This window comes from Pseudoliparis swirei, chromosome 9 (assembly GCF_029220125.1).
Source record: "Pseudoliparis swirei isolate HS2019 ecotype Mariana Trench chromosome 9, NWPU_hadal_v1, whole genome shotgun sequence".
In the NCBI taxonomy this organism is placed as follows: domain Eukaryota; kingdom Metazoa; phylum Chordata; class Actinopteri; order Perciformes; family Liparidae; genus Pseudoliparis; species Pseudoliparis swirei.
Genome location: NC_079396.1, coordinates 2,350,810 through 2,364,196, shown reverse-complemented (window position 1 = coordinate 2,364,196; position 13,387 = coordinate 2,350,810). Strand labels below are relative to the sequence as shown.

Here is a 13,387-nt window from a genome sequence, read left to right as displayed (position 1 = left end):
ATAGAAACAAAAGAACCACATGAAATGCAAACTAAGGAAGATGCAAAATGTAAATCATAATTTTACAATACATAAATGGATAAATGTAGATAATATCAGTAAATAATAAATGAATGAGAAATATAGGAAATATAATGCACCAGCCACATACAACCACAGTGCAAACAAGTGAACAGAAGATCCTGAGAAGTGGGATTAAATAGATAAAGAATTAAATGCGGCTATTCCTTATAATATACAGTATACATGCAACACTTATGGATTTGTTGTACCACTTATTGTCCAATTTAATCATTAATATGAACTGTAGAAACAAGAGTGTGTCCATCAGGATTTGAAACTATGGCACGATGAAGATGTACAGGAGAATAAGGATCCGTGGCTTTTGAAATCTCTCTCTCATTCTCTCACTCTCCCTCTCTCGGTCTCTGTCACTCCTCTGCTGAGTCTGCCAACTGTGGACGTTCACTCTTAATCTGGTCTCCTAAACGCATCATCATCTCTCTTCCGGTAAGTGTATTGCATCTCTAGCTAACGATGGCTTCCTCCTCTCCCCCTCCCGCTCCTTTTTGCTCCGTCTGTCTCATGTATTCCTCTGCCTCCCTTCATGATCACGATTCATGGAACAAGTGGAGTTAATTTGCGAGGTTGGAGGCAGTTCCCAGTGGGTTAGAAGCACGGCTTCGCACCATCGAAGCTCAGTCTACGTTAGCTACCAGACGTAACTTCTGCTGGCTGTTCCCCGGCAGCCCTCGAGCAGCCGGATGGCTGGGTAACTGTTCGAGGGAGTAGTACGTCTAAACTGAAGCCCGCTGTGCGCCACCAACCTCTTCACGTTTCTTACCGTTTTCCGCCACTCGGCGATACACCCGCTGAGAAACACTCTGAGAAAATCAGGCACATCTTGTCTCAAAAAGACACTTACTTCGAGACTGGATTACTGCAACTCCTTATTATCAGGCTGCTCTAATAAATCTCTTAGGTCCCTCCAGTTGATCCAGAATGCTGCAGCTCGTGTTCTCACTAAAACTAAGAAAAGAGATCACATCACTCCTGCACTAGCTGCTCTGCACTGGCTCCCCGTAAAATCAAGAATCACTTTTAAAATTCTTCTCTTAACGTACAAAGCCTTGATTGGTGATGCACCATCATATCTTAAGGAGCTTAGTACCATATTGCCTCACTAGAGAGCTACGCTCACTAAATGCGGGACTACTTGTAGTTCCTAGAGTCTTAAAAAGTAGAATGGGAGCCAGAGCCTTTAGTTATCAAGCTCCTCTTCTATGGAACCAGCTTCCACCTTCAGTCCGGGAGGCAGACACAGTCACCTCGTTTAAGAGTAGACTTAAGACCTTCCTCTTTGACAGAGCTTATAGTTAGGGCTGAATCAGGTTCACCTGGTCCAGCCCCTTGATATGCTGCTATAGGCTTATAGCTGCCGGGGGACGTTTAGGATGCACTGAGTACCTATCTCCTCTTTTCTCTCCTTAGGGATGAATTTTCATCTCTCAATCACACGTTACTAACTCTGCTTTCTCCCCGGAGTCCTTTTGACTTCACGTCTCATGGGGTCATCGGACCCTATGAGACGACATAGATCCTATCTGCTGATGGATCATCGAGGTCTGGGTCATGGAATTCCTGCTCCTGACTACGCCACTGTCCTGTTGAGACTCCGCCCACTTTTGAGACTCCGCCCACTCCTCCTCCCCACCGCCATCTGCCTGATGGATCGTGGAGGTCTCCATCGTGGAATATGCCTACTATGAACTATTCATACACTCTGTCATATTCATTGAATGTATTTTAACTCTAAATCTGTCCTTCTGGTCACATTACATCTATTGCATCTGTCCATCCTGGAGAGGGATCCTCCTCTGTTGCTCTCCTGAAGGTTTCTTCCCTTTTTTTCCCCCTGAAGGGTTATTTGGGAGTTTTTCCTGGTCCGATGTGAGGTTTTGGGGCAGGGATGTCTATGTGTACAGATTGTAAAGCACTCCGAGACAAATTTGTAATTTGTGAAATTGGGCTATACAAATAAACTGAATTGAATTGGTTATCGGCAGCTTCCTTAGTCAGAAACGTGAAGGTAGCGAAGCCACGGAACATATTTGAATGCATTCCGGGGGCCAGAGCGAGTGATATTGAAACTTGTTTTAATATGCTGGCTAAATATAAACGTAAATACAGTAAGATTGTAATACACGCCAGCGGTCATGACTCCTGACTACGCCGGTCAGGTCACTGCCCAATTTAATCAATGATGGGATGTATAGCCGCAAGTTGTCATTCAACCGCTGGTTGTCGAGGTGGTGCCAAGCAAACAATGTGGACATAGATAACTGGCAGAATTGATAAAAAAAGAGAGAGATACTGTTATATATCTGCAGATAATGTTTCTTCTCTGGATATTATTTGTGTGGATGTACATTGAGAGCGACACACTATCAAATGCCTTGTAATTATACATATACTCAACGTAATGAAGCAGAATCTGATGGTAGATCTTAGCCAACCGTTGTCATGAACCCAAGTCATTTGTATTGAGGATACCAAAAATCAAAGAGAGGAACCACACTGCCAAATTTAATCTCACATCAGATTTATTCCAAACAAATGTAACAATAAACCTGGTTCTCCCAGGCAGCCTAATCCAAGTTTATTTTTCATTCAGAATGGAAGTGAAAATATTTTCAGTTACCGGAGAAATGTGGATGTTTCTGAGGCTGCAGTGTCTCCAGGCTTTTATGAGTGGTTCTCCGGGAGAGGGGGAGCAGAACATGAGGAGGAGAATAGGATGAGGGTAGAAGAACGACAGCTGCTGTTTTCAATAACGGCGGGATTGTGAGGAGCTTCCGCCACCGCCGCTGCTTGTGCCGTAGCTGCCTCCGTAGCTACCGCCACCAACTCCCATACCGCCGCCACTGCCTCCAATGCCGCCACCATAGCTGCCGCCGCCTCCGATGCCGCCACCATATCCTCCACCGCCGCCGCTGCTGCTGCTGCCGCCGCCACCTGGTGATAGGGAAAACATTTTTAAGATGACATGGTAGGAATTTTAGTTTTTGTTCAAACATAAACAACCAAACCGATGGCTTTCTCATTTCCACATTTCCATTTCCATTCCCTGACTCATAAATGAAGATATCTGTTGAGACATACCGGAGGACTGTACGTGGACGGTTGCAGTTGCACCTCCACTGTTGATTCTGCAGAGACAAAAAAAAGGATCAAGTTTAGCTGCCGATGTTGCTGCCTGCTCGACACGATGCAATGCAGTCCTTGAGTGTTTAAAAGGACCAGTTGTCTTGTGAGTCCAAAGCAGCCCAGATGTTACCTCTCCTCCTCTCCTTCCAGCAGCTTACTGTAGGTGGCGATCTCAATCTCCAGAGCCAGCTTGATGTTCATCAGGTCCTGGTACTCGCGGACCTGGAGGGCCATTTCCTGCTTGGTTTTCTGCAGGGCTTGTTCCAGGTCCCTGATGCGGGCCTTGGCGTCCTTCACGGCTAATTCACCACGCTCATCGGCCTCAGCTATATGGGCCTCCAGGTTGCCGCGCTGCAAGTTTTAAAAGTTAGCAGGAGCTTCAGAAGTGGTATTTGTCATAAAAAGAGGCTTTTACATGTTGGCCACCAGTTTCTTTTTCTGTTTTATAAGTTATCAATGCATGTAACTGTGAACTAACCTGTGCCTTTAATGACTCAATCTCATTCTGGAGGCGGCTAATCATGCGGCTGAGCTCAGTAATCTCACTCTTGGAGTTACGGAGATCATCCCCGGCATTGCCTACATTTGTCTCCATCTCTTGGTACTGAAGAAAACAAAATGCATATATATGTTGTTATTAGAGACTCCACAGACTTGTCCAGCAGAATGAGTTCGAACCTTTCTGTCTCTTCCTACCTTCTGCTGATACCACTGTTCAGCATCTTGACGGCTGGTATTAGCGATGGCCTCATACTGGGCCTTGACTTCAGCCACAATAGAGTCCATGTCCAGATCACGGGTGTTGTCCATCTTCACAATGACTGAGGTGTCCATGATCTCTCCCTGGAGATCACGAAGCTCCTGCACAAAAGATATGTTATTTTTAAATGGAATTAGAAGGTAAGAGGGTAAAGACAATACGATATTGATTTCTCTTCTGTATCTCAGCCATTTAAATGACCTCTAAAGGTTCATTAGGATGTGTTCCCCTAAAATGAGATTAAAGAAACATATTAGGGCTCCGTGTGGTTCATTTTTCGTACCGACTCATAGTAGGCTTTGAGGAAGTTAATGTCATCCTGAAGGGAGTCCACTGAGGCCTCCAGGTCCACCTTGTTCATGTATGTGCCATCGACATCCTGCAAGCAGAGGACAAAGGAAGCGATTGGCAGAGGTGACGGGTCGGAGGAAGAGGCAATAACTCATTCCACTGCAGTAACAGACACGGCAGAACTCAATTCTCACCTTCTTAAAAAGAACAAAGTCATTCTCCGTGTTGGCACGCTTGTTGATTTCATCTTCATATCTGCCACAAACAACAGTGGGACAAGTTAGCGGATGAGAAAACATTCACCGCTGCAGGTGGGATGTTGCGTCCCGAGATGCTTTGCAGCTCTCACTTGTTCTTGAAGTCCTCCACCATGTTCTGCATGTTCCCCAGCTGGCCGCCCAGCTGGCCCTTCTCATTGCCGAGCCCATCCAGCTGCTTGCGAACGTTGCCGATGTAGGCCTCGAACATGCCGTCAATGTTGACTTGTGTGGTGGTGTGCTGCTGCAGGAGGCCCCACTTGGTTTCCAGCTTCTTGTTCTGCACCTCCAGGGTGCGGACCTAAAATGGGGGAAATCGTTCCGTGTTCAGATCCCCTCTCGCTCGGAGGAAAGTACCGCTTTGACAGCATGAGCAGGATAATCGTAATACGTGATCCGCATCTGTAAATGCGTGTGCTTGGCAATGCCTGATGTCGTTTCATCACTTTCAGCAAAGAAGTTGCTTCAACAACAAGGCAATAAAAGGTGCTTGTTGTGTTTGTTTTACTTTCCTCAGGTGTTCCATTGAGCCACACCTGTGTGTGACTTTCACAGCTCTTGTATGCACAGGTGCCACAGGGCAGGGATGCTCCAGTCGCTCTAGCTGGCCTTGCCCTTGTTCCAATAAGTTCATTATTTGGGAACATCTCACGTGATCCTGAGAAACATGTTCCACACGAGACACAAAAAGTGACCTGTGTTTTAAAATCCCTGGAGAGGGTGGAGCCCATCCCTCTACTTTGGTTGTGTACATGTGCCTGGAGACTTTTTCCTTTTCTTTCCAAAGACCAGCTGAGGTGAACTGCGCCACACCTGAGCCGAGCCACGCCCCCAAGACCCCTCTACATGCACCGTTCCCTCATCTTCAGGATGCATATGTTTACTTAGTGAACTTGTCTGCCTCTGCCCTTGGTAATTAATGCAACGTGTCTGAAGCCAGTAACCGTTGCATCACCATCACACAAATCTGTGTCATGACTCAATATCATAGAAGATGAAAACATTCGTACTTTCCTGCGACGACGTCTCAATTAAATGGTTGATTAAACTACGATGTATTTTACAGCATCAAATAGATCAGAATTCTACTTTGAATGAGCTGGTTGGGATCAGGTCTCCCGTAAGAACAAATGGAGCTAATGGAAAACCCATTAGCTCGACTGTGGGCCTTATTCTGTGCATCTGTTTTTCCAACTAATAAATAACATGTCACATCTATTGGAATGGCGTTGTACAAAGAGCTGCTCACCTTGTCAATTAAGTCGGCGAAGCGGTTGTTCAGACCCTTGATCTGATCTTTCTCTTGTGTCCGAACAATCTGGATGTTTGGGTCGATTGTAATGTCAATGGGCTCCAGCAGGGACTGGTTGGTCTGGATGGCTGTCATGGTCGCTGTCAGGGCTCCAAGACCGCCGCCGTATGCACCTCCACCACCAAAAATACCAGTAGGATAACTGAAGCCGCCACCACCACCCATGCTTTGCTTACCAAAGGACATGCTGCCGGTCGCACTGGATGGGATTCCTTTGTTATTGAGCACCATAGATCTGGAGGAATTTGATAGGCTATCACCACCACCAAAACTAATGCTGCCTAAGCCTCCACCACCACTCACGGAGGTTCCATCGCTACTGAAATTTATCAAGGACGGTGGACGAAAGGCCATGGCTGTTTTTAATTCCCTCTGAAAGGTAAAGATTCACAGAGAAAAAGGGGAGCAGAAAAAGATGTTCCACAGAGGAGTACACGAAGAGGAGAGTCAAGTTCTTCTTAGTATCTTCTCTCCATCCGTGAGGGATTTATATCTGCCTTGAACTGTGGAGGAGGTCCCGGTGAGCTCCACCTCCTCTGGACCCGCCTCCTAACCTTCCTCCAATTACCTTTGTCCTGGAAGGGGCACTCACAGGTGGATTGAAGCAGCTCAGCCTGTCGGACAGGTAACAGCTCGACACACCCAGGTGCTCACAGGGGAAGGAATGGCTGCAGAGCCAGGGCTGCGATTTGGGATGAAGATATGTTTTCAAAATTATTTATTTTGCTTGGGGGGGTCCTGCAGTTTTGGGTGGTTGGGGGATGGGCCGTTGGGTTGGGGACCTGTAAACTCACTGATCTACCAGTTTCTGTTTCTCCACCATCCTGCAAGATCAATAAATATGAAGATGTTTTCAATAATGTCTCAAATCAATACATCAAGAAACATTAAATTGACAAACAAGTTTGTAATATATGTAGCAGAGAACAGAACATATGAGGTATAAAAGCATGTTTGGTGAATATAATCTGGGGCCTTTTATGACATTAGAGGGACAAAGAGAATATAATCATAATTTAAAGAAATAGTTGGTTGTGTTGAGTGGTTTTAGATTTGGTCGTAACATGAAATGAGTGAACGCCTTAATAACCCTCAAGAGGAAACTGGTCTTGCAGGAGGTTCCCTGCAGGGACCTTGATGGATGCACATAGACCAGAGCTCACACAGTGCAGTGGAAATGTCTTAAAATCGAAGTGTAGGGGGAAAATAAAGTGATCTGAGGAGTTAAATATTGAATACTACAATCTTGTTATTTCTTTTTTCATGCTTGCAGTTTGTAGTTGCTTGAGGGCACTGTACACTCTGCCTCCCATACTCATAACATATCTTTGAACAGAAAAAAAGAAAAATGACAAAAGTTACACTAAATGTCATTCTTCCACCTACTTTTAAATCAGGAGTTAAAAGTAGACGAGATTCATCGCTCTGACAGAATTGGGATGGTTATTACCTCTGTACTGTACTGCAGCAGCATATAGTAAATGAGCTGAAGGGCAAAAATCAGTCACACCCCATAAGCAAATGCCAGTCCTAATTCTCTCATGTATGAATTATATTCAAAGGCAACAAACTGCATCTTCATCCATCTTTGCATTCAACACGTTGAGGGAAAGGGCATTTTACAAAATAGGTTCATATCTGTTACCATTGTTTGCTTGTGCATCTGCAGTTGTTTCCCATGTAATATAGGGACATCATCGGGCCTGGCGCCACCTTGAGCCAAAAAGAAGAACATTGTACAAAAATTATTATAATAATAATAATTACAACAAATTCCAAGGAATTTCTGTTAATTTTATTAATCCTTCATGCAAATTGTAAACATTTGTGTTTTTGAAAAGTGGAATATACCCAGTAATATTTGTAAAATATCTACATAAAATGTGCTTTTTTTTGCGTGTCCTCTTCGCCTATCTGCATGACTCAGCTGCGCTGGGGCCAAATCGATTTAAAAAAAATTAAAGATATAAGTGAGATACAATTTAGACAATCAGCATCCTGCATGATATTTATATTTGTTCATGCTTTATATATTCCATTCCATTCCCCATACCGCTTATCCTCATTAGCAGTGGTCCCCAAACTACGGCCCGCCTCCACATTTGGACCGGCCCCCTGAACAATACCAGAGACGCGTTCCGATTTATTATTTTTTCACCTGGCCCGCTGCCGTTGAGATTGCAGTGAGACGCGGAGAAAATGTGAAGTGCTCTTCGCAATAAAACATCTTTGATGGGACGTGTCGCGTCTCGGCCAATCAGCGTTCAGATGTCCACAGCGTTTGGGAAGTTAGGTTAGCTTGAATGTTAGTCCGCTACATCTGCTGCTGTCACGCTGCACGGTGTAGCGATACTAACAAAGTACCCGTACGTTAAAAACGATGTGATTTAGCATATTTTTAGTATTGATACTTCATTAAAAGAGCGATCAGAGCGCACTCCGCTCCGTTAAATGCTGTCTGCACGCGCAGCACTCACAGCGAGCGACGCGCGCATCACTCAGCCGTGATGCGCGCACACAGGTGCATAATATGGTGATAATTCAGCATAATGGTGAGTTGTATTTTTTATGTAATTTATATTAGTTTTTATGCCGGTGTTACGGTTAAACAGATGTCCTTGTGTCCTCATAACTGTCATCGCGAATGCTGTATTGTTTATTTCTCCAATTTATTATATAAAATGTTCTCGTATACAGTCTCTCGTAAGAAAGAATAGGACTCGATGTTTGAAGGCAAATCACTGTAAAAATCCAGGAGCGCAAATGAGAGCCACGTACGCACGCAAATCAAACATCAGCACGAGAAATTTACTTTGACGAGTACTTTTACATCACTCCGCAAGCAAAAGTCTCTCTCGCGTGATCAAATGTCGGACACGGATTCTTAACCTGCTCACTCGTGAAACTTTAACCTGCTCAGTCACCATTGTATCTCCACATTTAATTGGACTAGAGTTGCTAGTAGGCGGTATAAAGCTATTATGTGATCGGCCAATATTTACAGAAAACAGGGGAGCCAGTATGAGGCACGTCTGACCACAAGGAGGTAACGTATTTAGTAAGTGATTAGTGTAACATAGTTACCTTCGCATTGAAAATGCAGAAGGTTATGTTTTGATCGCCGTGTATTTATTTATTTGTTCCTCGCTTAACTAAAAAAGTATTAAACTGAATCGCATGAAATTTGGTGGGATGATTGGTTATTATCCGGGGACCATTTGATTAGATTTTGGGATCGATCGGGTCAAAGGTCAAGGTCATGAAAAGGTCAAAATCTTCTTTTTACCATAGCGCGGTCAATTGTTATCCAATTGGCATGCAACTAATGCCAATATGTTCATAATTCAATGCCCAATCTTGTGATATGCGAAGGTATGCGCTCTACCGAGTGCCCGTTCTAGTTTATCATGTTCTTGGCTTTACAGTTAACTAAGTCATTTTAATACCTCTCTTTGGGGTACTACACGCCTTCAGGTGTGATATCCAGCCAATCCAGAGACGAGGATTGTAACTCGTTAAAAGTAAATTACACGCGTGGATGTTTGATTTGTGTGTGTCTCTTATTTGTGATCTCTGATTTGGGAGTGATTTTCCTTCATATAGATGTTATTAGTCTATTATTAGTTGTTATTCTTTTGAGGAACCCCTAAACCCAACTTGAGTCAAGTTGGTCCTCAGTTGGTGTAGCACCCACACAGCCACCTAGCAGCAGCTACATAGCCTGACAAAGTCCCTGCAGGGGCGAAGCGCAGACTTGGTCCTGGGGTGCCTTTCGTATTTTTACATCTTCTCATGATCATTTTAAACAGGAGTACGTAATGCTGTCTGTGGTCTGTTAAAATATTTTACTCTTGTCTTTTACAACATCATTCAGAAAGAAATAGTTTGTGTCACATCTAAAGGTACATTACATCTAAAGTTATAGCCTAATCTTATTCAAGAGTTTATTAAAATAAGTGCCATAAGTCCAAGTGCATATATTAACTGTGCTTTTAGATTTTCATTGTTAATAGTGACAGATGTGACCATTCAAAACACTCAGAATTTCAGATTGACCAAGAAACAGATAACTAGCTGACACTTATGAGAAGGGTGATACTTTATTTGCAGAATATATGTGCAAACAAAAGAGTTGAGTCACCGGCTCGTCAAGATAGTATGACGATACTAACAACTTAAAACTAGAGTACACAACACACGTTGATATATTATTCTTGGCTGGTATTAAGCTTGATCAAAACTGGACGTCTCGTGCTCGGTGGAAAATGAGGATCAGAATGCGATGGATAAGTTTAAGAATATTTAATGGCAAGAAGTTTTCAAATTGAAGCTAGGATCATAGGGCCGGACTGAATATTACGCCACAGACTAAAAGCAAAGTCGCGGATAGGGAGCTGTCTTGTAATCTTCAGAACGTCTAGAGAACGAACTCACCCTATTGCACCCGACTACAGCATCAGATGAGTCCCGCCCACAAGGGGAACAGGTAGTATAAAGGAGTATCATAGAAATTTGACTAAACATAGAAATCTAGATTTTTAATTAAAGGTTAAATAAAGAGGCTGAAAGCTAAAAACACGTTGGATCTCACTGTCAACGTTCCTCTTTTTACTCGTTCTTGACATGGTAGAAATGACCGGGAAAGGGTTTGTGGCAAGGTTGCACAGATAGCATGATTAGAGTGGAGCTGCTACCGTGAGGTGAAAGGAGGAATTGCATTTGAAAGTTTTAGGATTAATTTAACAGTGCTAGCGGGCCATGAATAATACAATATAAGTCCAAAGCTGCGGGACGTATGAAATCTAGATAGACGCGATATTTTCCCGGGCGGCGCATTTGGGGCGACGCAATGTGGGCGACGCGTTTTCAGCGGCGTGTTTTCAGCGGCGCAATTTTCGCCCGGAGTTGAAATATTTCAACTTTGAGGCGGTCATCTCGCAACTCGGCCAAACAGCTCTTGAGTTCCGCTCTCGTAGCTGGAAGCAGAAGTCTTTCAGACGTAACAGTAACTTCATCGGTGAAAGTGACCGAGCTGAGTGAGCCTACGGGTGATGTCATGAACCCAAACACGAGGGCGTTAGTGTGTGGGACGTCCACAACAAGTATAAAGCAGAACTAGTGGTGAGTGATTCTGGTGGATGAAGGAGATGATAACGGTCTTTACGGAGACGAGACACGGAGATAAGCCCCGCCCCTCGCGGAGCGTCTCGACGCTTATGGTGAGAACACGGTGAATGGTCGAGCGAGTAAACTCACGCGTTTTGGGCGACGTGAAAAATAGTTTCGCTTTTGGTGTGAACACAGCTTTAAAGATAGAGACCAGTCTGTTGGACCAGTGCTCTGGACTTTTCCGTAGTCTTCTGGGGGAGCAGCATTAGAGCCGCAGACACGTACCGATTAACTAAACTGGTCAAGAAGGCCGGCTCTATTTGGCTCTAAACAGGACGATCCGGAACAGGTGGTGGCGAGGACACTGAAGAAATGATCGTCTATATTGGATAACCCGGACCACCCTCTCCACCACCTCATTTCCTTTATTATTTAAATTCGTAAATGTGATATGCCCTGCTATTTATTTTATTGTATTTTATATATGTAAACTTGTTTGATGGTGCTTCATGAAATTTCCCCCTGGGATAAAGTAAAATCATATCTTACTTTACAAGCACAGTTATTGTGCATCTCTCACTTTTGTTTGTTTTTGTGTAACATATTATTGATATGAAAAAAGGTATAGACTGCAATTCCATGTGGGATTTTGTTTTTTCAATCATGATCTCTAGTGCTGGAATTGTTTTCAAAATTAAAGGTGGTAGAAAAGAACCTGTTGTTAATGATGATGTTACAAATTGGATGAACGGAGGTTAAAACCATGACAGGCTCTGCGTCTCACGGAGTCATCACCAGAGGGCAGCGTTATACCTCAGGAGAGATTCCGTCTGGAGGACGGGGATGTGCTGACGGAGTTCTAAATCATAATTCAACAATACATCAATCAATATATGTAGATAATATCAGCATTTGGGTTTAAAGTGTTGGGATTTAACCCTCCATTGATGCAGGGGGTGCTTCTGCCTGTGTTGATCATGTTGCTGCCCCATACACCACTATTGTTGATGGGCTTGTTGCTGTGGTTATTGCTGTCAATTGTTCAATGTGTTATTGCACAAAGTAAAAAATAGAAATAAAATAAAAGGAATGAGAACAATAGTAAATATTATGCATCAGGCACATACAACCACTGTGCAACAGGAAATCCTGAGTGGGATTAAATATGTGTTGCATATAAATGCAAGAATAGAATAATAATAATTTAATAAGACTATTCTTGAAAATATACAGTATACATGCAGCACTAATGAATTTATTGGACCACTTTCCAATTTAATAATTAATATGAACTGTAAAAACTAGGGCATGTCCATCAGGATTTTAAACAATGGCACAATAAAGATGGACAGGAGAAGAAGGATGAAAGTCGCCGTCTGAAAGAAGGTAATTCACAAGAGAGCGGAATGTTGCTCCTGAATTCTGCAAACGTACATTCTTCCTCCAGATATTCACGTTGGTGTTGCACCAACCAATAGATGCCCTCGCGGTGGCTGGGGTTCTTACACCCTAGAATGACCAAGTCATCTCCAGTTCAATCAGGAGAGACTGATTCCCAATTCAACATTAATCATTATTACATCGGTATAACAAAAATGGAATTGTGCAGAGTCTTTAGTGATGGGACTCTATCCTGAACCAGGATAAACAAGGGGCAGTGACGCTGAGTTCTGATCCGACAGAATCCCCCCTGGAGTCCGGACACTGGGGGTGGTCAAGAAAAAAAGTTAGAGACATCGTGCTGCATCTAATTGGTCGCTTAAAAGTGGACGCCCCTTCTCCAGACCAGCTGATAGCTTAAGCACTGGGAGTAATAGACTGAGACACTTCGACATGAACCACCATGTAAAGAGAGTCTTCCTTCTTGAACTACCGCTAATGCGGTTTCTGCATGCGGTTTGCTTTGCTGCTGCAATATCTCCAGATGTTCAGCCATGCTAGCAGCGTGACTCCGTGGTTTTTGAAATATCTCTCATTCTCTCTTTCATGGACGTTTACTCTTAATGAACAAACCACATTTTGCTACGATCTATTATGTATTGATAGGTCATGATTATGGACCGTTGTTGTTGTTGTTGTTGTTGATATGTGTTCTACTTGGGTCTACAGTACATTTATGTAATACCACACATTGCCTCATTGGGGACATTACGGTTTCCAAAATATAATATTTAACATATTGCGGCAGCTGTCTCTGGTTTTGCCTCGGCTGCTGATGATTGGCAATTAGTCAGCAGCCGAGGCCACTCTTATAAAAGCTCCCACTTGAGAGTGGAGTAGGGGTGAGTGAGCAGAGGCGCAGGTTTTGCGGTCTGCTCGGTGTGTGTCTTACAGAATAAATATGTCGTTGAGCAAAACCTGCGCCTCTGCTCACTCACCCCTCCTCCACTCTCAAGTGGGAGCTTTTATAAGAGTGGCCTCGGCTGCTGACTGATTGCCAATCATCAGCAG

General features: G+C 43.7%; 1 protein-coding gene across 1 annotated transcript; it reads right to left on the bottom strand.

Moving 5' to 3' along the window:
• Positions 1–2,573: 2,573 nt before the first annotated feature.
• LOC130199819 (keratin, type II cytoskeletal cochleal-like) lies at positions 2,574–6,233 on the bottom strand. Its single transcript, XM_056423617.1, has 9 exons — positions 5,765–6,233; positions 4,608–4,816; positions 4,453–4,513; positions 4,251–4,346; positions 3,904–4,068; positions 3,686–3,811; positions 3,338–3,558; positions 3,163–3,209; positions 2,574–3,015 (listed from the first exon to the last, which is right to left on the bottom strand). The coding sequence occupies exons 1-9, from the start codon at positions 6,179–6,181 to the stop codon at positions 2,828–2,830; spliced, it is 1,530 nt and encodes a 509-aa protein (XP_056279592.1). The 5' UTR covers positions 6,182–6,233; the 3' UTR covers positions 2,574–2,827.
• Between the last annotated feature and the right edge of the window lie 7,154 nt (positions 6,234–13,387).

Coding starts and splice junctions, on each gene's coding strand:
- LOC130199819 (XM_056423617.1), bottom strand. CDS start 6,181: ATGGCCTTTCGTCCACCGTCCTTGATAAATTTCAGTAGCGATGGAACC. Junction 4,817..5,764: donor TCGCCGACTTAATTGACAAG/GTGAGCAGCTCT, acceptor CCCCCATTTTAG/GTCCGCACCCTGGAGGTGCA. Junction 4,347..4,452: donor ACTTTGTTCTTTTTAAGAAG/GTGAGAATTGAG, acceptor CTCTGCTTGCAG/GATGTCGATGGCACATACAT.